This window comes from Rhopilema esculentum, chromosome 4 (assembly GCF_057945365.1).
Source record: "Rhopilema esculentum isolate cy_ngs chromosome 4, ASM5794536v1, whole genome shotgun sequence".
NCBI classification, from domain to species: domain Eukaryota; kingdom Metazoa; phylum Cnidaria; class Scyphozoa; order Rhizostomeae; family Rhizostomatidae; genus Rhopilema; species Rhopilema esculentum.
The window spans coordinates 12,103,823-12,126,393 of NC_142818.1; the positions used below are offsets into that span (position 1 = coordinate 12,103,823).

The 22,571-nt window shown below is 35.6% G+C and overlaps 2 protein-coding genes across 2 annotated transcripts; one reads left to right on the top strand and one right to left on the bottom strand.

The window, feature by feature from the left end:
• Positions 1-5,274: 5,274 nt before the first annotated feature.
• Positions 5,275-17,411, bottom strand: LOC135690711 (derlin-1). Its single transcript, XM_065208347.2, has 8 exons — positions 17,031-17,411; positions 14,228-14,339; positions 12,004-12,068; positions 11,153-11,179; positions 9,821-9,916; positions 9,431-9,483; positions 7,703-7,813; positions 5,275-5,645 (listed from the first exon to the last, which is right to left on the bottom strand). Exons 1-8 carry the CDS (start codon positions 17,187-17,189, stop codon positions 5,510-5,512), a joined length of 759 nt encoding a protein of 252 aa, XP_065064419.1. The 5' UTR covers positions 17,190-17,411; the 3' UTR covers positions 5,275-5,509.
• Positions 17,412-18,579: 1,168 nt separating this feature from the next.
• On the top strand, positions 18,580-22,361 carry LOC135690712 (ER membrane protein complex subunit 8). Its single transcript, XM_065208348.2, has 6 exons — positions 18,580-18,835; positions 19,008-19,084; positions 20,295-20,364; positions 20,572-20,619; positions 21,546-21,592; positions 22,134-22,361. The coding sequence occupies exons 1-6, from the start codon at positions 18,641-18,643 to the stop codon at positions 22,294-22,296; spliced, it is 600 nt and encodes a 199-aa protein (XP_065064420.1). The 5' UTR covers positions 18,580-18,640; the 3' UTR covers positions 22,297-22,361.
• The last annotated feature ends 210 nt before the right edge of the window (positions 22,362-22,571 follow it).

Consider the following 22,571-nt stretch of genomic DNA (forward strand, 5'->3'; position numbering starts at 1 on the left):
CCCCCTAACCCTCTGCTAAATTTGTCTTTTTGTGTTTTTTGGGGCTATTACTCTATCCATTTGTATGAACCAATAAACAAGTACATCATATGCATATGTACATTGGCTTGTAGACAAATTTACGTCTCATTGCATCGTACAATAAAGAGTTTCATTGTTACTTTTGATTCGAGACAGGCTGTTTCCCATCAGAGCCCAAATGCTCTTACCACAGGATATATTTAGCGACAGGAAAATAGCGTCATAGATTTTACTTTCGCGTCGCAAATGATTTTGAAAGCCAACGGACCTGAGAAAAATGCTATTCTAGCTTGCCACCAATTTCATTGTCGATAATTTACGCATCCAAACTTCATAGTCCAGAAATGTCCTCAACCTCCCTCCGGTCGAATTTTTCCCCGTCAAAACCTTTCTCCATATTTCCAGGCAATATCCGTGGACTGGGCGTGGCTAAGGAGTGGCTAGGGGATAAGGGGTGGCAGACGAAATAAATCGAGACAAAGTTATGTGTTTGGGTCGATGGTAATTATAGCATACGATAAAACTTTGCTAGAATACCAATCACATTACAGCTCAAGAATAATATCTCTTATTAAATGTCGAATAATAAAATGGATGGAGAAATGATATAATATACTCTTTTCAGATGTGTTTTCTGGAAGTAAAAGGGCGTGGCCTAGAAATTTTACGTCTGTTCGTGCCAACATTCACCATTCGACTCTGCGACAGATTCGACGTGTATTTTAAAAGCGCAACAAAGAAACAATTGCCAAATAAGTTGTCTCAACTATTTTTTTAAATTATACTTTGCCAAAACCTTCTTCCAAATTTCTATTGTTTCTCAAACCCTCCTCCGGTCAATGACCGTGTGACCGTAATATTTTCTGGACTCTACCAAACTCACTCTTGTTGTACAGATTACGCAATCACTGCAATTTTTCAGAGTTTCCAGCGGGCAAATTTTAACATCAATGAGATTTCCCCTTTGCGCTAGTTTCTTAGAAATATAATCTTTATTTCAAAACAATTTCCTTCAAGTATTACTTTTATGACGTAAGCAGTTAGGAAATTTATTATGATTCGAACTCATCTCCGTATAAAGGCTTTCAAAAACAGAGGAATCTTTGTGTGAAACTGTTGCGTGAAGCAAAGCGGGAATATTATAAGAATATGGATCTTAAATGTCTCAAAGATAATCGAAAATTCTTGGAAACAGTGAAGCATCTCTTTTCTGAAAATTAAAAACCCTTATAAGCGTATCTTTACTTGAAAAAACAATCGCAGATATTTTTACTATTTCGCGATAAAACAAATTTTCTAGTATCGAGGAAAAAGAATCAAACTTTGTATCAACAAATCAAATAGACGATCCTATGAGCTCGCTATTATTAAGTAAAGCTTACATCCAAGCATTAAGAGGAAGAGGATAACAGAAAACTTTAGTTCTTCTGGTAAATTTGAATCTCGACCTTGTTGTACCGTGGAGTCAAATTTTCAAATTGCACACCCAAAGAAAGCATCTCCGATTGATAGTATTCCAGGTAAAGTTCTGTTGAAAAATTCAGATCTGCTCGTGCCATGCTTGAGCAGCACTTACAACACAAGTATATCTAAAAGCACTTTTGCAAACGAACTGAAAGCTGGGGATATTTTTAAAAAAGATGCCGCTTCCTGCAAGAAAAATTTAAGGCCAATAACTGTTCTCTCGTCAGATTTTCGAACGACTCATATATGAGCAAACAATGTCCTTTGCTGGGTGCTTTCTGTCTCCCGTGCTTTGCGCCTTTCGGAAATTTTGTAATACACAACGTGCGCTTTTGAAGTTATTAGAAACTTGCAAAATAGCGATGGAAAATGGCAGATGTGGCGCTTTGGGGTGTCATGGGGGGCCAGCTGCCCCCAAAAGTTCCCAATGACACCCCGTCGGCAGCCGAATATATGAAAAGAAAAAGAACTGTCGGCAAAAGAAAGTACTTTGAGACCTATTATGCAACTAGGCAGACGATACTGCCTTATACGCTTCAATCTAAGATAAAGAATCTAATACAAATATTAGAGCGAGATGTAAACCTACTAACAACGTAGATTCCAGAGAACTATATGAAATTTAATGAAGATAAATGTCACCTCATTCTGTTTGGGGCAAACAAAGAAAGAGTTAATATACATATTTGTGAGACCCAGATAGAAGAAAGTGACAAGGAGAAACTAACAGGTCTTGGCAAGAAATTGAGTTTCAAAAAACATGTCCAAATGCTCTGTAAAACACTTAGTCAGAAGCTTCATGCTCTAACTCGTGGAACCGGAGAAGCTAATCTCAGCTCTCATGGAACCGGAGATGCTAGAACTGTTAATGAAAACATTTGTTATGTCCCAGTTTAGCTATTGCCCGTTGATTTGAATGTTTCACGATAGAAACTGAACAATAAGATAAATAAAATTCACGAAGACAATGTCTCTAGCTTTAAAAAATTATTGAAAACCGATAATTCGGTCCTAATTTCATGAAGCAAATTTTCAAGAAAAAGAAACACCATAAAATGTAAAGCGTTCGGATAAACTACAACTACCAAAGCTTGCCTTGGAATCGGTACAGTCAGATTTATTGGGGAAAAATTATGAGAGGCACTAACACCAGAAATGAAAAATTCAGACTTCCTTTAGATATTAAAAATCTCTTTGAGCCTATAAATGCCAAGCTTGCAACTGCAGATTATGATATTTTATGATATTAAAACATTTTATCAAAACATGGACTTTTTATCATAAATTGTTTTTTTTAATTGTATTCCTTTTATAGGAACTTGTAAGATTGACTGAGCATTCATATAGAAGACAATCACAACCCCCCCCCCCCACACACAAGTCAAACAGCACCATCTGCACTACCCCTTGATCACCAGGTTCTATTCTAAGACAAAACGGTGCGTGGAAAGGTGCAAATAAGAAAAACACTTTTTGAGGGGCATGGCTGGGATTCTCTAAGGCGCCGTAATTTCTGCCACTCGTATGCGATGATTAACAAGCAACCTACAAAATATTTGCAAGAATTGGCCCTCTTTTAAAAAGAAATTCCTTCAAGCTACGACAGGCTGTTTGTTGAGAATGATGATTCTTCGACATAAACATATTTATAAGGCGTTGTTTTCTCAACTTTGTTAACAGGGGGGCAGCTGGCGGGAATATAGAAGGCCTGACACCCCCCAAATGGTCATGAATGGGTCGGTAAATCTTCAGTTGGTCCATAAAATCCTTAGTTTGTGGGTAGAATCGCCATTAGTAATTAAAAAAGCAACTAAAATCTTCTTCATCTATGTCTTCAATGCCTGCCAAAAGTACTTGGAACACCCACCAATTTACGCTGCATTTGATATCTTTCATTCCTTTCATGAAAAAAATTTGCTACTTCCGCCCCCTTCCCCCTCAAACAATGTTGATGATTTAGAGAATTATCATAAAAGAAGCGCAAAAGAAAGTGCTTCCTAAAATCCTAGTCCGTTTGATAGTAAACCAACATTGTTCCGTGGGGGAGAGGGGGATGATTGGTTTTGACCTTGGAAATTAAAAAAGCACCTAAAATCTTCTTCATCTATGTCTTCGTCGGAAAATTTTACTCTTGATGACCCACGGCTCACGCCCTAGTCTGGAAGGTCAATGAAAAAAGCTCAAAAATCAATTTAAAATCTGTTCAACAATATCCCAGTTCAAAAAACCCCAATTTCAATAATGGGATCATCGAAGAAATAACGCGCTTCTTTTATGATATCTCTCTAAATCATCATCATTAGGGGGAAGGGGGCGGAAGTAGCAATTCTTTTCATGAAAGGAATGAGAGATATCAAATGCAGCGTATTGCTGGGTGTTCCAAGTACTTTTGACAGGCATTGCAGTTCAAAAAACCTCAATTTTAATAATGGGATCATCAAAGAAATATCTCTATGGAATAACTAACAGGTATCAGTATCACCCACTGATCTATAAAAAAGACTCTTTTTTTATAGATCAGTCTTTTTTATAGATCAGTGGTATCACCCCCTCAAAGCTTCGATTCAATTCAACGACCTAAACGAGCACAGGTTTCGCCACAATATATCTTGCAGAAACCCACTGAAACCAGCAAACAGAGAATTGAATCAACACTTCACTATTTTTTGCTTACTGAAGTTTCATTTACTTAACAATGATATGACGCAGTTTCTTAAAGGTAATTTAGGCTTCCAATAATTTTAGATTAACATTTATTTTAGCACGTACCAACGATCAAAGGGGCTGGTCGGCCTTGGACACTGTTATATTTTGTAAATCTAAGTTTTAACCTTAATTTTGTACCAATCTATCCACTGGCGTAAGGGAGGAAGCCGGAGCATCTAGAGATTTTACAGTTCGGGGATCCCAAAGGTTTAGCATTTTTAGAACAGTATAGACAAACAACAACAAATGGTAATCAACAGACTTCCCATTCATTTGGACTGATATATCGTAAGGTTTAGCGCTCCCTGAACTTGTTCATTATATCCAAAATACCACCCTCAAAGTAAGATTACCGAAATTATTTTTGCTTGGGGTCCTTAGGTTTTGAACTAAAGATAAATTTAGTCCATTATTTCACTGAATCTTTCCATAAAATATAAGTTACTTGGTTAGAAGTAGCTCAACAACGTATGTTTTGAATTCTCACCCAGGACATTCAAGTTCGTGTTTATGCTAGTTTTGGTTGTTCTTGTGCTCATTTGATAGCTATAAAGGAAACAAAAAAGCCCCTAATGTGCTCTATATACAATCAATAGATAGAATCAACTCTCATGTAATCGCACAATAAAGGTTCTTTAGTTTTGCAATTCTTGTGCAATCTTGTAGCCAGCGTACAGATTTTACACCACTTGTTAGGTCCAAGGACCGCAGAGCATGTAACAGATTGAGGGGGCTAAAACGGTTTTTTTGGGGGGGCTAAACATGCTAAAAACTTAAAGCAGGGCGATTCTTAGGTACATTCTGGAAATTATTGGGGTGGGGGGTCAAATCCCCCCCATTTCCGAGGTCCCTGGTTAGGTCTGCACTTAGGATAGCAATTGATTTGCTGTCACTAATCTCTCTCTCTCTCTCTCTCTCTCTCTCTCTCTCTCTCTCTCTCTCTCTCTCTCTCTCTCTCTCTCTCTCTCTCTCTCTCTCTCTCTCTCTCTCTCTCTCCTCCCTATCCTTTGACTACCTCACTATGACACCTAGAATGCAGAATATTTTCAAAAGATTACGTGTCAGAAGAAAGGAACTGAATGATACGCAGTAAAACCCAAAATGTTTCAGTTTATTTATGTAAAGATTTTTAAGTATTAAATACAGACTGTGATTTACTTCACAACAGTAATTTCAAGGGTATCCGAAGAAACACTGATTGAAAAAAGTAGGATAGGAATCTATGGTAAAACAACAGAGATAAAATGCAGTAAATTCTTTCTAAACTCAAATCTTTGTTTTCAGCAATTAACACTATAAGGTACCAGGTAATACTTGTTTAATCATCTCCAAGTCGTCGTCCACCACCACCCCATTGTTGACCCCCTTGTCTGTTTCCGTTGTCCTGTCTCCTGCTTGCAGGAGCTTGTCCGAAGCCAGCCACCCCTCCGCGACGATTAGGTAGATAACTGTACCTAAGAGAGTGGAATGTGCTATCAGTTTATCAATAACAACAAGCATTATGCAAGGCAGGTAAGGTACAGAAGGTAGTATTGCACAGATAACAAGAAATATTAATCTCTGCTTACGACCGTAATGACACGGGCAGTTCCGAAACCAGCTTCGAAAGTCGGAGAAAAGGGCATCAGTTCTACCTGTTCACGGAACAAGACGTTTTCAGACCACTTTACAACGTAAAGATCACGACCAGATTAACAAGGGCAATGCACCCCAGATGTACCACAGCCCTACCTTTTATGAAGAGGGCACTGACGTCCAAAATCCTGCCCCCATTAGGCTAAAAAACATCCACTTTCCGGCCATTTACTAAGCAGAATATCCTTATCAGGCTCAAAACAAAAGGTGAAAATTTCTTTACATTGAAGGCCCCTTCAATTTAAGATCAGTGGCGCGGGCCCTGCAATATGGCAATTTATCATCATCAGGTACCATCTTCTATCAGAAGGTTGGCTACCATGACCCTCCAATTATCCCTATCCTCAGAATATCATTTAGCTCTCCCAATACTCTCACACCCCCTCCATCCCTGTCTCTTTTTCCGTCAATCATACCTTCCAAAACAAGCCTTGCCAAGAACACGGATGATCCCCTCAAAATGTGGCCAGCAAATCTCATTTTTCTTTTTATCATTTCGTTGACTAAAACTCTCTGATGGCCAAAGCTTTTTTAGTCAATTAAGGTATAATTTAAGTCTCAGTTATCAAAATATTAACAAATCAAATGGGTTCCAAAACGTTTAAATGATATCATTGAAAGATTACACAGCTTCAATATTAGCTGCATCAGGAAACAAGCGTTTATTGACAAAGAAGTAAAAACTGAATTGAAGTGAATCTTTTACAGTATTTCAACTTTCTTAAGTAGAAATGATTCTAACGTTTAAATGATTTTGTCGAACTGATTACGTCTAGCCTGGATTGTAACTGATTATGTCTAAACCTGAGTGTTTCACAAATTTTATCAATCTTTAACTACGGATTAGTCTTCATTTGAATAAAAGATGTCAGATTATGAATTCAAAAATATGTCTCTTTGTCGCCGTGGTGACTATCTTTATCATCGTAACTTGTTTCGATAAAAGTAATAGGACATAGCAGCCGCGTCGTGGTTAGCTTTAAAACGGCTTAAGAATGGCTGCACAAAAGTATCAGAGCCTGGACAGTGGATTCCAAGAAAACGTTTAACACTACAGGAAATATTCTCAAAATATGACAATAAAAATTAGATAAAAATAAATCATATCTTGTGTTATTACGGCAAATCGCCCTCGAAACTGTCTATTTCATATAATATTATCATCAAGCAGAAATATTCACTCTCATGATTTAGGTTTCCAGAAAGAAAAAAGTTTCTCGCAACCACAAGGCCAAGTGTCTATTATTCAAGCCATTAATATACTGATATTAGTCAGGAGCAAAGCAACACGGCGACGAGAATCTAATGTAGTGAAATAGAATTTTAAAATAAATTAAATTACAAAGCCATTTTCAAATGTTTACCGCCGAAAAAAATTAAACTCTTAGGCACAAGCACAGAAAAGGAGTTACGAGAAGGGGAACCTCCACCCATCAGGTGAACCTGAAAATTCTAGCACATGCGTTAACTTATCCGAGGCTAAACATGTCTCTGTCGCTGAATTCTTTTAGAAAGAGAAAGTAGACAACTTTATTGATATGAAATGTCCCATAATAGTAAACAAATTAAATTATGTATCATAATTGCTTTACTATCTGATTAATTTATGATAATTTGGCATGGCTAAGTTCGTCTAATGAAATCGAGGTTGAAGGGGAATTAAGAAATTCTATAGATAACTCAGGCTTAAAAAAGAACAAAGGCACCGGCAAGATTTACCCTTCTGCCTATTTCCTATTCTGTGGTACAAGTAGTATTTAGACCCAAGGCAGACTCCTTAGGCCATGCTCTTTCATTTTGACCAATCTTGATTTACGCGCAGGTTTAAAACATGATATAGCTATTAGTGTATGAAGAAATATTGCAAATAACTTACAGAATCTCGGGAGTTTTAATAAACTGCATTCCACCAAAGTCTTGAGGGTATTTAAAAGCAAGAAAGAAATACAGATGACCCACGAAGATGCCAATGATCTCCATAACACCGCTAAAGAGAACAAAAATCGTACTTCGATTACAGCACAATCAGAGGTTGGAAAAGAGGAAGGGTAATAATATGTGTAACCTGCATCAATTATTGCGCATATTAAAACAGGGCATGGCTAAAATAAAATTCAAGAAAATAAATCGAAAAAACATATATGTTCCACAAAAACAAGATTGTAATATAGCGTGGTTATTACGGATTAACCAGAACAAGATAAAACGTCTTCACTCTAAATCGCAACCACTCTAAATGGAATCGAAGAATCTATAAAGAACAGGTGCCAAATATTTCTATTTAGTATGGTAATTTTACTTTGATAAATTTCAAGTTTTTAATGGATGGCCTATTGAAAACAGCTTGTGCAGAAGAGCAACCCTAATAATAGAACAAATGAACAAATGCATGAATGAACGAATGAACGAATGAACAAATGAACGAATGAACGAATGAATGGATGAATGAATGAATGAATGAATGAATGAATGAATGAATGAATGAATGAATGAATGAAAGAATGAATGAATGAATAAATAAATGAATAAATGAGTGAATGAAAGGATGTATGAATGAATAAATGAGTGAATGAAAGAATAAATGAACTAATTGATGAATAAATGAATGAATTAACTTCGGTTCCTGTGTTACAAATGTATAGAGGTGTTTCGATAAATAAATGATTGATTTAGCGGGAAAAAATTACACTTGAAAAATCTATGCAAAACAATTTCTTCCTATTTAGGTGAACATCTTACTCGACAATGTCGCCGCCACACTACTTGTACACACACTGGAGAACGCAATTGTTGTCGACCAGAAGCCGAGGACCTTAGTCGTCGAGCGCAAACGTAGTTTTATCACGACTCGTTATTTATCGACAACAACAATTGGCCGACTATCCAATCCCTAGTCCGTTAAAAGAAAAGCCTTAACGAGACGAGGCTCACACGCTAACAGGAACCAGAGGCTAAAACATAATTGCTTGCTCTTCTAAAAAAGGACCAATTTTCAAAGATGAAAATATTCAAGAGGTTGCTGATCTGCCGGTAGAAATGATTAACATATTCAGTCATCGAAACAAAGCATTAATTTTAAAGAAAGTGAGACCAGGTCAAAGCTGAATTCCAATCAAATAAGATCACATCGCCTAAAATTAAATCAAGTTAAATAAAATCGAATCATCTTTGAGCCGAGTCTGTAGCTTGCTTGTTTATCTTGTTCATGCAACTCAATCTAGACCGGAATGATTTTTTAATAATCCTAGAAGCATCTACGCAAGCGATTTTATTAAAACTAACTAATTGGTCCTTTTTCAAAAGTCGATGAATTTCAATCCGAATCGATGAAGAACGACACTGAAGGAAAAAATTGAAAAAATTAAAACTGCGGAACACTGAACAATATCACGCCAATATTCAGAGTTGAAGACAATCGAAAGATATCAAAGTGGCTTAAGTGTCATGTCAATCAATATTAGCCAATCAATAAACATATGATTGGTATCACACTCATTGATTGGTCAAATTTTGATTGACAGATGGCTGAAGCCACTTTGTTTCTGCCGCTTGCTTTGAAGTTGCGGGTATCATTATAATGAGGTTGATGGGCGAAGATTCTTACCCTTGGCCAAGAATCATATTGAATGCAGCTAACACCCAAGGGAGATACATTGCCTGTATAAGGAAGATAACAAATATATGTTATATTGATTCAAGCTTTATCGACTGTAAACAAATTTAAAGAAATTTGAAAAAATCGATATTTTGATAGAAAAAACAAAAATCGACCTAAAATGCCAAGGTAAGATACAGGTCCTTATTAAGAAAGTAGCCATAATGTCGGGGCTCAGTATCAATTAACTTTTGTTATGTATTATCAATTTCTAAAATGTGCTAGATTGTTCATTATATATTTGCATTGTCCCTGCCCCACAGAGTCCCACAGAGTCCCGCAGAGTCCCGTAGACGGCCAATGAAAGAAGCTCAACTACAAGAGATTGCCGCTATGTACCTTAAACTGGGTTCCAAACCAGAACTGGACGATTGTATCTTTGTTGATTTGGCACCATACATACAAGACACTCAGAATCAAAGCATCCATAAGAAACTGCAAAAATAGAAAATACCAGCATTTCAACATATTTAACATCTTACCACTACATACATCTTTCAACCATATTTTTTGTAGCTTGATGTGTTTTGGTATCGTTATATTGATTTCAATGGCAAATTAACTAAATTGGGTCCTAATTATCGTTCTACAACGACTGAAAAAGGATATCATCTAGTGATTAAAGCATTCCTTGACATTATCAAGGAACTTCTTATTACTATCTTGGACACTAGATTAGATATATGCTATTTGCGTTAAAGCAAATAAAAAACGAAACTGACGGGAGTACATGATATGAAAAACACTTTCTCAGAGCAAGAGCATTGCTACAAAGTTAATTATATGTTCTTCTACCTCACTCAGATAAAAATAAGTTGTGTTTTGAATTGAAATTGAAAGTATTATCCGATAAACTACAGGATTATGTAACCAACTTGCATCAAATGCATCCTGAGATCCTGAGAAAGAGTTCCCACTGTTAAGCATTTCTCTTAATGTTTTGCTTACAGAAACACCCAGCTGTGGAATAAGATCCCAGGCTTATTTGTAAGGGGTTCCATGATGACAGGATTAAAGCTTTGTGGAAAGGACTTTTGGCAAAATGAATACATTGGAGCCTGGATTTTTGCTAAATCTTTAGAGTAATAGTGTAATCAAAATTGGCTTCGTTTGTTACAAAAGCTCCAACTTGCTTTCAATTTCAATTTTCTGTTATCTTTTACTTTGTTTCTTGCTTCGCTATTTGCAATTTTGAGATTGTTTTAATAAAATGTTGAATATTTTCTGTGCAAAAATTATCGTTTCTTTGTATATTATGTGGCTCTCAACATGCGGCCAAAATCCGGCCAACTTTTACTTTTTCGGCCAAATCAATCTTGGACGGCCAATAGCTTTGAAAAAACAACCAGAATAGAGGAATTTGGCCTACAAAACGGCCAAAAGGCAACCCTGACGAAAACTGTTCAGAGCAGTGCAATTGTCAAATATATATATAGGTTCGTTGTATAGAGGCTGTTATGAGAGTGTTTTGAACATTTTAACAAAAAATCTGCCGTTTACTAAGAGGTGTCCGTTGTATAGAGGTGTCTGTTAATTTAGGTTCCATTGTATCAGGTTTGTGAAAGAGAGAAAAAAACTAACATGCACATTCAACCCCCATTCAACCCTGCCTACAAGGTTAACATCACTTGATAAAAAGAACAAAAGATGTAACGCAAAATAGATACATACTGGGATGAAAACAATAAATCCAATTATCTATAAATCTGAATTAAGGAAGGTCTGTTTCAAATAATTGAAATGTTATTATGAATGAAAAGACTCTAATCCTTGTATCGAAAGAAATTAACATATCATAATGGATAATCAAAAGAGGCCTAAATGGATTGATCCAGGGCCTACAAAGCAAGGGATCTCAGTATGCTGGGAATAAAGAACAAGATGACTCACTGAAGGATTTTGAGTGGGCTTCAAGAATTATCGAAGAGGGCTTGAAGCCTGCCACTCCCTTACCCTGATTCCACACAGCTAGTGTCGATAGGAAACTAAAAAGCACAAAGAGGTGCTCTGGTAAAAGGCCATGTTACTTTAATCTCCAATGTTCACTTTGTAAAGATAAAGAAAATGAAAAGGCTTTTGTGCTCATTGTCTGGACCCTTGAATAAAACGATCATAGCTAAAAGTTTGTCATACTTTACCTAAGGAATTGTAGTCAGTGCAATGCTACAAAAGCAGAATTTGTTGCATATAAGCGATTGATGACTTTTAGCTATTTTCTGTTTCATTAAAATTTATGTTGCACCAGAATAATTTAACCAAGTGAGAAATACAATTGGTTTTAAAGGTATAACACTAGCGAGGTTTTTCATTTCTATGTCTGGAGAGGTAGGTTTTTAAAATTGCATGATTTTTAAAAGAACGTTTTGGTAACACTCCTGACCCCTGCTTTTAATAAGTCATATTTTCATCTTTGACATGACTAGGGGGTATTTTTGTGGCAACAAATCCGATTTTATCGACAAGCAAACTTTTATAAACGAAGAATGTTCTGTAAAAGGCAACTTTAGCAAAGAAAAGGATACAATCAATGCTAAACTGTTCAAAATTATCATGAAAAGATAATCAGCCGGTCTTCCTTCAAATAAACCTGCAAAAAGAAAATATTGCATATATTTTATGATAGGATGTTTCAATTATAGTATAGCAAGCAATCTTGTAGACAAAAAAAAATCATAGAGATGCGATGATTCTGACACTTTGAGCATGGGTATGCATATGAGCTATTTAATGTAGAACTTAACTTATAGCAGACCTTGCTCTGGGAATAATAAAGGTGCTCTCTAAAACGAGCTCCTTAGAAACTTGAGATACTCTATTTCGCATCGCTAAAAGAAATTTAATGGGGTAACCAAAAAAGCACCAGATATTATGAGATAAAAAACATTACCTTTCAAAACAGGTTTAGATTTTGCTTGATATTCCATTCTTGTTTTTGTAAGCCCTCGTAACTTGAAGAACTCTTTCCTTATCACTATTGGCTTCATCAAGATGCATCGCTTTGTTTCTCACAACAAGGATGTTGTTATTCTAAGATGGCATTTTTCGTCCAACACTTTTCAGAATATAAACCTTCTCTGTTTGTTCAGAGCAAATCCTTTGTTTTGATGTAAATGTTTTACTTTGGTGCTTTCGTTTTTGCAAAAATACTGTGGCTGTTTTTTTCAGAACCTTTTTAATGTATCATGCTCATGGAAACATGTTGGTTTATTCTATCAAGTAATCACTGACTAGTGCATCCTACATACGAGCTTCACATCAACATTAAAATTTAAAAAATAAAAACAAAGGATCCCAACTTGTGTAGACAGAAGAGTTCATCTTCTCTTGGGGACTCCTCAACTAGGTGAGAGGTGAGCAGTCTCTGATTGGTAAAAACCAAAAAAACCAATCAAATACAACTTTTTTCGTCTCATATTGCTTTCAATCCACACCTGGATACAAATTTTATGCTAACTTTCTGTCATTATTTGGTGTTTATACCCTGAAGAGTGTCAGACGAAAGGTGCTTCAACTATTACATGTCATCTTCAAACTCATAATACATACTTGGATGATGTTATTATGAGACAAAAAATAGCCCCCTTTTTTAACTGTATTCAAATTGTAATACCATTCTGTAATACCATTATTTTTTAACTGTAATACCATTCTCGTGCATACTAGTCATGCAAAATAAAAAATTATTCATTTGATAAAATGTTTTTAAATCATAATATACACTGCATTTAAAGAAACCTAGATATAAAAAACGGGATCCACGTCAAAACCAGAATCTCCACCTTATAACCAGAACCAAAATACGATGTATACGCTTTCAAGCCGTATATACGGTATCTACCTACTTCTATACCCTATTTTTGGTTTGGACCAATCACAAAGCCGCATTTAGGCTTTTTAGTCGCGTGCCTGTTTAATGCCGGAAACCGATGTTGACAGCTCGTTAAGCCGCGAAAATATTTGATGTACCGCCACTCCTTCGTAGTGAACCTACTACACACAACTACGTGAATAAATCACCACACAAACAAAACGTCTAGCTCTGTCCAATAAACCTAAAACCATAGGCGTAGGAGATAAAGGAACTGGGGGTGGGGGTTCGATGGCTGCAGGAAAAGCTATCACATTCAGGCTTTATTCAGATAGTTTTATACCGATGAAGTTATAATATTCGGCAAGATCCTTACTTATTAGATTATGTAATCTAAAAATAAGTGCAAATCTTGCTGTGCAAATCTTGACCACTCTTTTCTAAGAACACACTATAAAGAACAACAAGACTCAATTTCCCAAAAAAGCATTGTAGCCATGTCTAGTCTCAGATGAAAATTTGAAGAAAAAACAATTTGTTTTTGAAAATTTTCAGACATGCCTATCACAACAAGGAAGTTAAGATCATGATTCTGATATTAATGTGATCATAACACAACTAAATGAAACATGAAGTAAATAAACTTTTACAAGTAAAGCAAAATTTGTTTGATCGATAGATACTAAGAATTTGTAATCTTCAGGGGCATTAGAAAAGTATACACTAATAATCAAATACAATCCTCTTTTTATGGTCTGGGACATTAAAAAATTCTTGTTGACTAAAAAGGGGTTAAAAATGAAGAGGCATTCAATAAAATATATTTACAGTATGCTTAGGCAATGATGATGTGCAATTTTGGTACTTGTTTGTATTCATAAGAAATACATTGATTTCAAGGTAATATTAAGTAATAAAGAAAAATGTTTGCAACATACCTGACTCAAGTCTTGATGAGTAGTTGTACAAAAAGTATAAGTTTATAAGATAATGAAACCCAGTTGCTGGATTCAGAGGGAAGAAAACCAGTGATGTAAAGAGTCTCCATATCTAAAAGTAAGAAAATCATATAACAAAACCTGTTTAAATTTGTTGTGACATAGCATTGAGTTGAGAAGTAGGGACTGAATCAAAAGAGCTACATATTCATTGTGTTGTGGCAAATATTACAAAGAGTGGTGGGGGGTAAGGAGGCATCATCCCCCCCAATTCTTTGGAGCACTATGGTTTTTTATTCCAAAAGAATGGGAAAATGTGATGTCATCTTATTAAAACAATAGGCTTGCCTCCCCAATATTTGACAAAGTGCCTGCCCCTAAGCACACAGACAAAGTGTTATGCCCAAACTGTTCTGTCCTTACCAAAATCAGTTATAATTTAAAATACCTGGCAGTGACCAATTGAAAAACTGTAGTTTTTAAACAAAAAGACTGTGTTATCAGAGCTCTCTTTTTAATACAGAAAGCTCCTTGAATTTTTCAATCAATTTTTCAATTCGCTGAGTTATTTCTGTTTCTTTCCCAAACACAAATGGCTAGTTGGTTTCAGTAAAATGGATCATCTGGTAGATCTAAGATTCACCAACATACTACTTGAAAAATGTTGCTGATATTTCAGGCTATGGAAGGCACTTTCATAGCAAGTTTTTACACATAAAATCAGACCTTTTCAATTGAAACTTTCAACTGATCTTACCCTGGTTTCTTAAAGAAATTGGCACAAGGGCAATAGACTGCCTGCAAAGCTAGGTTTATGAAGGAAATTTCTCTTCTAAGACATAAACACAATAAAAAAGCCCCCAGCATCCTGAGTTTGCACTGATCCTTCCTTGTTAAGCAAAGGTTACATTTTTAAAGTATTATACAAACTTTTAGTTTTTAAAGTATTATACAAACAATATCTGTAGAAAACAAATGCAATAATATGATGTTTTGCTCTACCAAAGGTTCAAGAAAAAGTCCTGTTTCAAAGGTTCAAAAGATATTCTTTAGAAATTATTTTAATATGAGCAATTGGCTCTGTGACTCAAATATTGTTACCGCCATTATTGCAGCTTTTGAAATAATAAAAATAGAAAGTTTTCTTTGCAAAATCTAGCTTGTTATTGAGAATCTCAAGATCTTACTATAATAAGTAGTTTTATAAACTGAGCTTTGGGATCCTTCAGTAATAGTTTAGATCAGATTTGCTGGGCAGAGGTCATTGAAAATTATCTTTCTCTGAAACTGTGAATCTTGCAATCAAGTGACTTTTTGTGATGTAGCTGCCAAGGGTAATGGCGATTGCCTCTGTGGTGAAACAAAAGGGCCTGAGAATGCTTGTTACTGGGTTGTTACTGGGTTGTAACTGGGTTGTTCTGCTAGTTACGCAGTTGTTCTGCTTGTTCCTTGTTTAAGAATCGGCGATCAAAAGATACAAAATTTCTCTCTTGCATTCTAGCCCTCTCTAATATTTCTACCATTTCAATAATATTACAGCCTTTATTCTACATATCCTTTGACAAATTAATTCTGACTCTCTAATGATCCCACATTCTGGTTTAATGGAAATAGGAGCCAATGCATTGTTAATTAGCTTGGAGTTTTGAATGAGGATGCCTGAGAAGGTGGCACATGGGGTCAACTGGCCCTGTTGGCTTTTGATAGAAAGGGCAAAAGGGGCCAGAGTGCCCTTTTCATTAAAGTGCCCTTGAAACAGGCTATTTTCAATAATCAGAGAGATTCATATTATGAAATTTTGATTCTAGTGCTTAATTCATGATGACTTATCAAAAGTTGTATATAAAATAATTCCTTGTGCCAAAGTTAGCCAGTATTCAGTTATGTATGAATTAGTAGTAGCTTTCAAATGCCTTTTAGCCAAGCTGGCCCCCCTTGCCCTTTGATCGCTCCAGCGTCTCTCGATGAAAGCAAATATTAATAATGTTTCAGCCAATCAGCATCAACTTTCCAACAATGTTTCTGTGCCAAAACATAGTAAAACAGGTTGAAAATTGAAGCCTGCTTTCTAAATCATGTTGAAAAATTAATCTCTAGTTATCCAGAATTAAATAAGATGGTTTAATCGGATAAACCAGCATTGGGAATACAAGAGAGAATACGGTAACAATATGAATTTGAAAAAAAACAACAGACTAACCATTCATGACCTATGAATTTATTTCAATTATTTGAAACCTAGGGTGAAATCCATGTACTTAGGCCCAAATATCTTTGATGTACACTCAGGTTTTCTTTTGGTGATCAGTGTGAAAACCAGTAAAAAAAATTTTGGTGTACATAAATTTTTTTTAGTTGGCATGCTAAACATCAAGCCACGTACATACATATTTAACATGAAAAAAAATAGAATAAAGACTTGTAGTACCAGTTTTCTCTATTAATCTGATTTCTTTGTCTGGCATACAATATTTAGTTTTACTAACTACTCATATGTTGGCTTACCTAAACATATGCGCCGGTGGACCTTGGGCATACAGTTGACATGAGATGTACCCTGGTTTGAAACTAATTGTTTGGGGGTGATTTTTATTGTAGTCTAAAGAAATTGACCAAAAACGATAGCAAGCTGTAACCTGTAAAGACCACCTTATATCAATCTCAAGGTAATTCATTTATTTTGCAATTTTTGGAATTACATATATTGAGCTGTTTTGTAATTGTTTGGCATAATAACATAGAGCAGCAATAATGTTTCCATTCGAATACAAGTCGTAAAAAAATTTGGGTACAACAAACAAACCTGAAATTTATAAGCAACAAGCTCCCAACTCAGGAACATGTACATTGGATTCAAAAGTCCTATTCTTCCAGCAAGTGGGAACGCTATTGACAAGATGAACCACCATCTTGTTATAAGTGGGATTCCTCTAAACCAGTCTCCTATGTCGTTGTCAGGCATCTCTTTTTGTAAGATTGATTTAAACTCAATTGAGCTCCTTTCGTCTAGCGAGCTGTTATAAGTATTTAAGAAATTTTAGCACAAAGTGTGAAGAAAAGTTTAAAGGATTATTTAATAAAACAGACGATCACTGATGCAGGAGTGCCCAAATCTTTCGCTTCCCGCAGATGTGTAGCTCGTCCACCATGTTCGATCCACAACATAAATGGACACAGGGGACCAATATGCTTTGTGCTGACGTCATTCATATACGTGTTCCATTTCTAGGCGACGATGTTGCGATTTCTTAGATTTTCGCAATGTTTGCTTATATAAACTACCAAATTATAAAATGAGCAAAATTTAGCTTTTAAGCAGATAAACTACATTATATAATATATGAAGTAGATCATAATTCAAGAGATAATTCTCTCGATGTTACAATAATAGAATAATCATGCATAAAGAAATCCCGGTATAACGAACTTCTCGGTACAACGAACTAAATGTCTGGTCCCCCGGATATAACGAACGCTCGTTATTACGAACCAATTTTAAGTCCTTTCATCATAATTATTAATTACCATCGATATAACGATATTTTTGTTTATTTATTTTCGGTGTTCATTCATTATTTTCTCTTGGGGAAAAATAATTTATGTAATAGGCAAAGCATGCCGATGATACATTTCAAGCACTGGCTGATAGACTCAGAGCACGAGATGAAAGCTTGATTGCGTCAAAAAATTGCTGCGAATGTACATTGACAATAACGAATACCTCTTTAAAACTGCCTTCACGTAACCAAAAGTATATCATGGGTGGATCATGTGTTTTTTGTATTGGTAGAAGAGCGTGTTCTAAAATGTTTTTCCAGTTCAAATTCAAATTCATTGCAATTTTAAAATAATTACTTACAAGGATAGGATTGTGTAAAGGCATAACGAAAAAATCACAACTTGCTTTAAACATTATATTTTATCTTTAAAAAGACAGAGGTGTTGCCTTGGGCACTGCGATACCAGGCGATTTTCGGGCCCAGTGTCCTATGTTTCATGTAATGGTAACAATAATAGTTATTAAAGGAAAACATATAAGTTTACAGCTTCGAATTTTTTAAAGAATTTGAAGAAAAAATTGCTAATGGAACAAATAAGAGACAAGAAAGGGAAAAGGATAAGTAAAAGCAAAGGGAACATTTTTTGCCTCCTCCCCCTTCCCATAGCCTAGTGGCTAGCCTCCTACCGCAACTGACAAAGCGATCCTTTTGAGCAATTGCTCGACTTAACCGTGGTTTGATTTTTGACTTGAACACAGTAGGAAAATCCAATGGGAAGCGAAAAATAGTCTTGTGTTGGAGAAGGACCCAGCTGAAGAACTCTAAAGATTACAGTTTTCTGAAACGAGGCCATCTAGCCGCAAAGAGGTTGAGATTAAACAAGTATTGCTCTATCTTGTCCATTGTAGAAAAGATGAAGGTTACATTTTCAGTTAAAGCTTACTCAAAGATACTTTTGCACGCCTGCAAGTATCCACATAAAGCTGTCAATGGAGTACTAATATCAGATTCAGTTCCAAATGGGACCGAAACCATAGTTGTAGACGCAATTCCGCTTTTTCACCAATGTTTGGGCCTAGCGCCTATGTTGGAAGTTGCTTTGGCTCAGGTAAGAGTCATTGTTTCATCTTTAATACGCTACAAACAGATGCAGATTTTTTTCAGTTGTGACTTTTTTCAGTTGTGACTGTTTCCTTATAAATTGCTTATATTCAAATCTAATTCAGTAATTTCCCAAGTTTTTCACCATGTTAAGTTAAAGCCCATGAATTCTCTTTTAGATTGATGCTTACTGCCGTTCAAACAAACTCCAAATCGCCGGATACTATCAGGCCAACGAAAATTTCAATTTCAATGAGTATGCTTCTCTAGAGCTTTTTATGTAGTATTGATATTTCCATCTGGACTTCCTCTTCACCGGGGTGGAATCCATCACGCTAAGCAAGCTTATAGTCCCAGAGGTTGTCATTATAAAAGAGACTATATTATATAAGTCTTTTGAAAGTTGTGAATGGAAAAACGATAAAGTGAAAAGAGAATTTGATAGAGACTGATGGGACTCTGTATTTTGTTTGCTATACCAGCTGAGCTATATGGTTGTGGTCACAACACAAAACGTTGAAATCTCAAATAACTTGAAACAGGCTCAGTCATAAGCAAAGGATGCAAATGTGCTGCCCTGTACTGTAGGGCCAAAAGTCAAGTCCCAGAGTGCAAAGTATTTTTTGTGTGTGGGGAATAATTTTCAGTCGCTTATCCTTGTGCAGAAACAAATCATGTTGCAAAATAGCAGGTTAAAATCTGCAAGATTTTTTTTAAATGGCATTTGTAAGCCTCTTGGTGAGGCTGTGTGTCAAAAAACAGTCTGTGCTGCAAATTCGTGCATTAATAAAAAAATTTTCGGAAAAAATTATTGCTTTCTTTGTGCATTCCCAAACTTTACAGTCTTGGACAAGTCCAATTTGACTTTTCACTTTTCACTCAGGCCTCAGCATTGGCATCTACTGTGGCCACTTTGGTGTATTGAAGTGGTTAGAGCCTATGATTCACCAACAAAAGTTAAGGTTAAGGCTGTGGAATCCAGGTTTCTTAGCTAATGATTTCATTGCAAAGATGATGAGTTTTTTGCCATGAAGGGCTGCTTCACAGACAAATTTTCAAGCTTATTAGCACATAAAGATGTCTAATCCAATTTTATAGCAAATGGGACCTAGGCCATCCCTCAACCACAACAGCTAGCCAAGGCCCTCTTTGAGACCCCAAATTGGCAGCACCTTGGATTGGGTTGCAGTTGATATAGGGTTGCATTTTTTATGATAATGTAATCTTTGATACTTCAGGTCAGTTTTGCTTTGCTAGCCAAAGTCATTTGGAGCATTTCATTTTATATCAGTGCACAGTCTGAAGTGATTCTCAATCAAAAGCCATGGTCTGTCAAAGCCATGAGTGTGCTTTTCAAGGGCAATTTCTCTGCCAAACAATAAAAACAATATCTTTTTTTGCAGGGCCTTTTGCTAAATTTTTATTTATTCCTTGCTTACATAAACTTATTCTATTTTTTTTCAAAGACCTGATCTGGTTGCTTACAAGATAGCTGAAAAACTGCAAGAGCATGCCAATCACACTTTTTTAGTAATGGTCAGTATTTGGAATTTTGCATCTATCCATATATTTTACCAGATAGTTAGGATTAATTAGCTAATATTGTTTGTGTAGGAATAGTAAGATCTTGTGATGTGATTTGTTTCCTGTTCTTTTTCTTATATTCCATATTCTGCATTGTTCACTTTTTGTTGAAGGCTGAGTTTAAGAAACAATGTCCCAATATTATATCTTGTATTTTAGGTTGATAACACAAAGATGGGAGCTGAATGTGAAGACCTGGCCCTTAAGGTACCATAGTGATTTTGAAAGATGCCTGTTTAAAAACCTGATGCTTTGTCCATTTTAAAAGTTTATTCCTTCTCAACCTGGGCAAATAAAATTATAGTTGAATCAGTTGTCAGGCATGCTGGCATTAAGTTAGCTTCAATCTTCTTGTTGTCTAGCTGCATCTCTTCCAATGATTTTTTATTGATGAAAAATTATATTGTGTATTTGATAGTTAAATATGCTTTGCCTGCTCTGCCCAACGGTATGTATGTTTTCCCTGGTCCATGGTTATGAAATGACAATAAAGGTGTATTTGTATGTTTGCATTGTGATATGTACAATAAAAGGTGTGTTTTCATGTATTTCATTGGACTTGCTCTCTTTATTTACGCCACCTTGTTAATACTTGAGAGTGTGAGATGTAATTTTGTTGAATAAAGCCTCAAATGTGCGTCTTCAAAGGTTTTGTTTTCCACATTTGTAATTCTTTTCTGTTACACCGGAGTCATGGCGTTATTTGTTGGTTGTCAACTTTTTCTTGCCTCCTACTACTATTTTGATGCAATTTTATTTTGAACACATTTTAGCTACTGATATGCCAGATTTAACACCCTACAATCCTTCACAAAATATATTGAGACCAGTGATGAAATCAGAACAAATTTATTTACAGTAATCTACTAGAGATGTATTTGATCCCTCTCCCCCTTCAAGCATTGTTGTTGAGATCTTGTTATTATATACAATCTTTGTACACAATATTTGCAACTATTTCACCAAATCTCAACAAACAACATTGCTGGGAGGGGGCAGGGGATAGGCCAGGGAAGGGGTTGCACTACCACTATAAAGGTTCTCTAACTAGGGTTAACAAATGATTTCTTGCTATTGTTATATATTTATGCAACAAAAACTGAAATTTTAATTTCATTCTTACAATTGAACAGCTGTACATATCACATGAGAGTAAATGGAAGCAGAAAGATGGGAACTGGTAAGTTTAGATTTATTTGATTTAATGTGTTTGCCTTTGAATCTTTCTTATTTTATCAGGAATGTATCAATCAATTCGAAAAACATGACTGTATCTATACTATTTGGCTTTGGAAAAATTAAGTGAAACTGCCAAAACTTTTTTTAAATTTACTCTGCATTCTGATCATAGGGGAAGTTTTTGGTATCAACCCTAACCCTAACACAAACAAATATTTTGCAAACAGAACCTATATGTATAAATATCTAACTTCCTTAGACTCTTTATAAACAACTTTGACAAACAAATAAACTTTTTCGAATTATTCAATTAAATTGGTCTCGACTTTATGAAACCTTAATTCTTTGAAACTTCATCCTTTCAAAGCAGTTTTGTTTTTAGGCTGTGTTGAAATATGCATAGAATATATTGAACATGGAATAATAGACACTATTAAAGCCCCTTTAAGGAGGAAGTAAGGCATCCAATTTTTCAAAATATAGGGACAATGTTCTTCTACCTCTTTGTAAGAAATATGAAATGGATCTATTCTCTATTTCAGGAATCTTCAAGATGGTGATGCTGGCCTAGCCATTGTTTCTGAACTAATACGAAGTAAAGCATACCAAACCTTGTCTGACTTTGATAATCACTTAGATGACATAACACAAGACTGGTTAAACCCATCTGTCAATAAACTTCTTTTATTACCTATTTCAAAGTAAATTTTATTTCAAGAAGTCTTAACATAAAGCATTATAGACTCATTAGCTAATAGAGAGTGCGGGAACTGTTGTCTGTAAACTCATTAGCTACTTCCTAAAATGTTGGTTGAAACTGCCGGAACCTAGTTGGTAATGAGGCACAACTATTGACATCCTTTAACTCTATATTGATTTGTGGGCCATAGCTTGTGGCCCAAATCACAAATCCTTTGAGATTAGGACACTGTGCAGGTTCTGATTTAAAAATAATTACAATTTTGTTACCAGAAATGAAT

What these genes read in the sequence shown, in the direction of transcription:
- LOC135690711 (XM_065208347.2), bottom strand. Translation starts at nt 17,189, where the DNA reads ATGCCTGACAACGACATAGGAGACTGGTTTAGAGGAATCCCACTTATA. An exon ending in TTGTTGCTTATAAATTTCAG is followed by an intron (nt 14,340 to 17,030) that starts GTTTGTTTGTTG and finishes TCTTACTTTTAG; the next exon opens with ATATGGAGACTCTTTACATC. An exon ending in GATTTATTGTTTTCATCCCA is followed by an intron (nt 9,917 to 11,152) that starts GTATGTATCTAT and finishes CTATTTTTGCAG; the next exon opens with TTTCTTATGGATGCTTTGAT.
- LOC135690712 (XM_065208348.2), top strand. Translation starts at nt 18,641, where the DNA reads ATGAAGGTTACATTTTCAGTTAAAGCTTACTCAAAGATACTTTTGCAC. An exon ending in ATCACACTTTTTTAGTAATG is followed by an intron (nt 20,365 to 20,571) that starts GTCAGTATTTGG and finishes CTTGTATTTTAG; the next exon opens with GTTGATAACACAAAGATGGG. An exon ending in AAGCAGAAAGATGGGAACTG is followed by an intron (nt 21,593 to 22,133) that starts GTAAGTTTAGAT and finishes TCTCTATTTCAG; the next exon opens with GAATCTTCAAGATGGTGATG.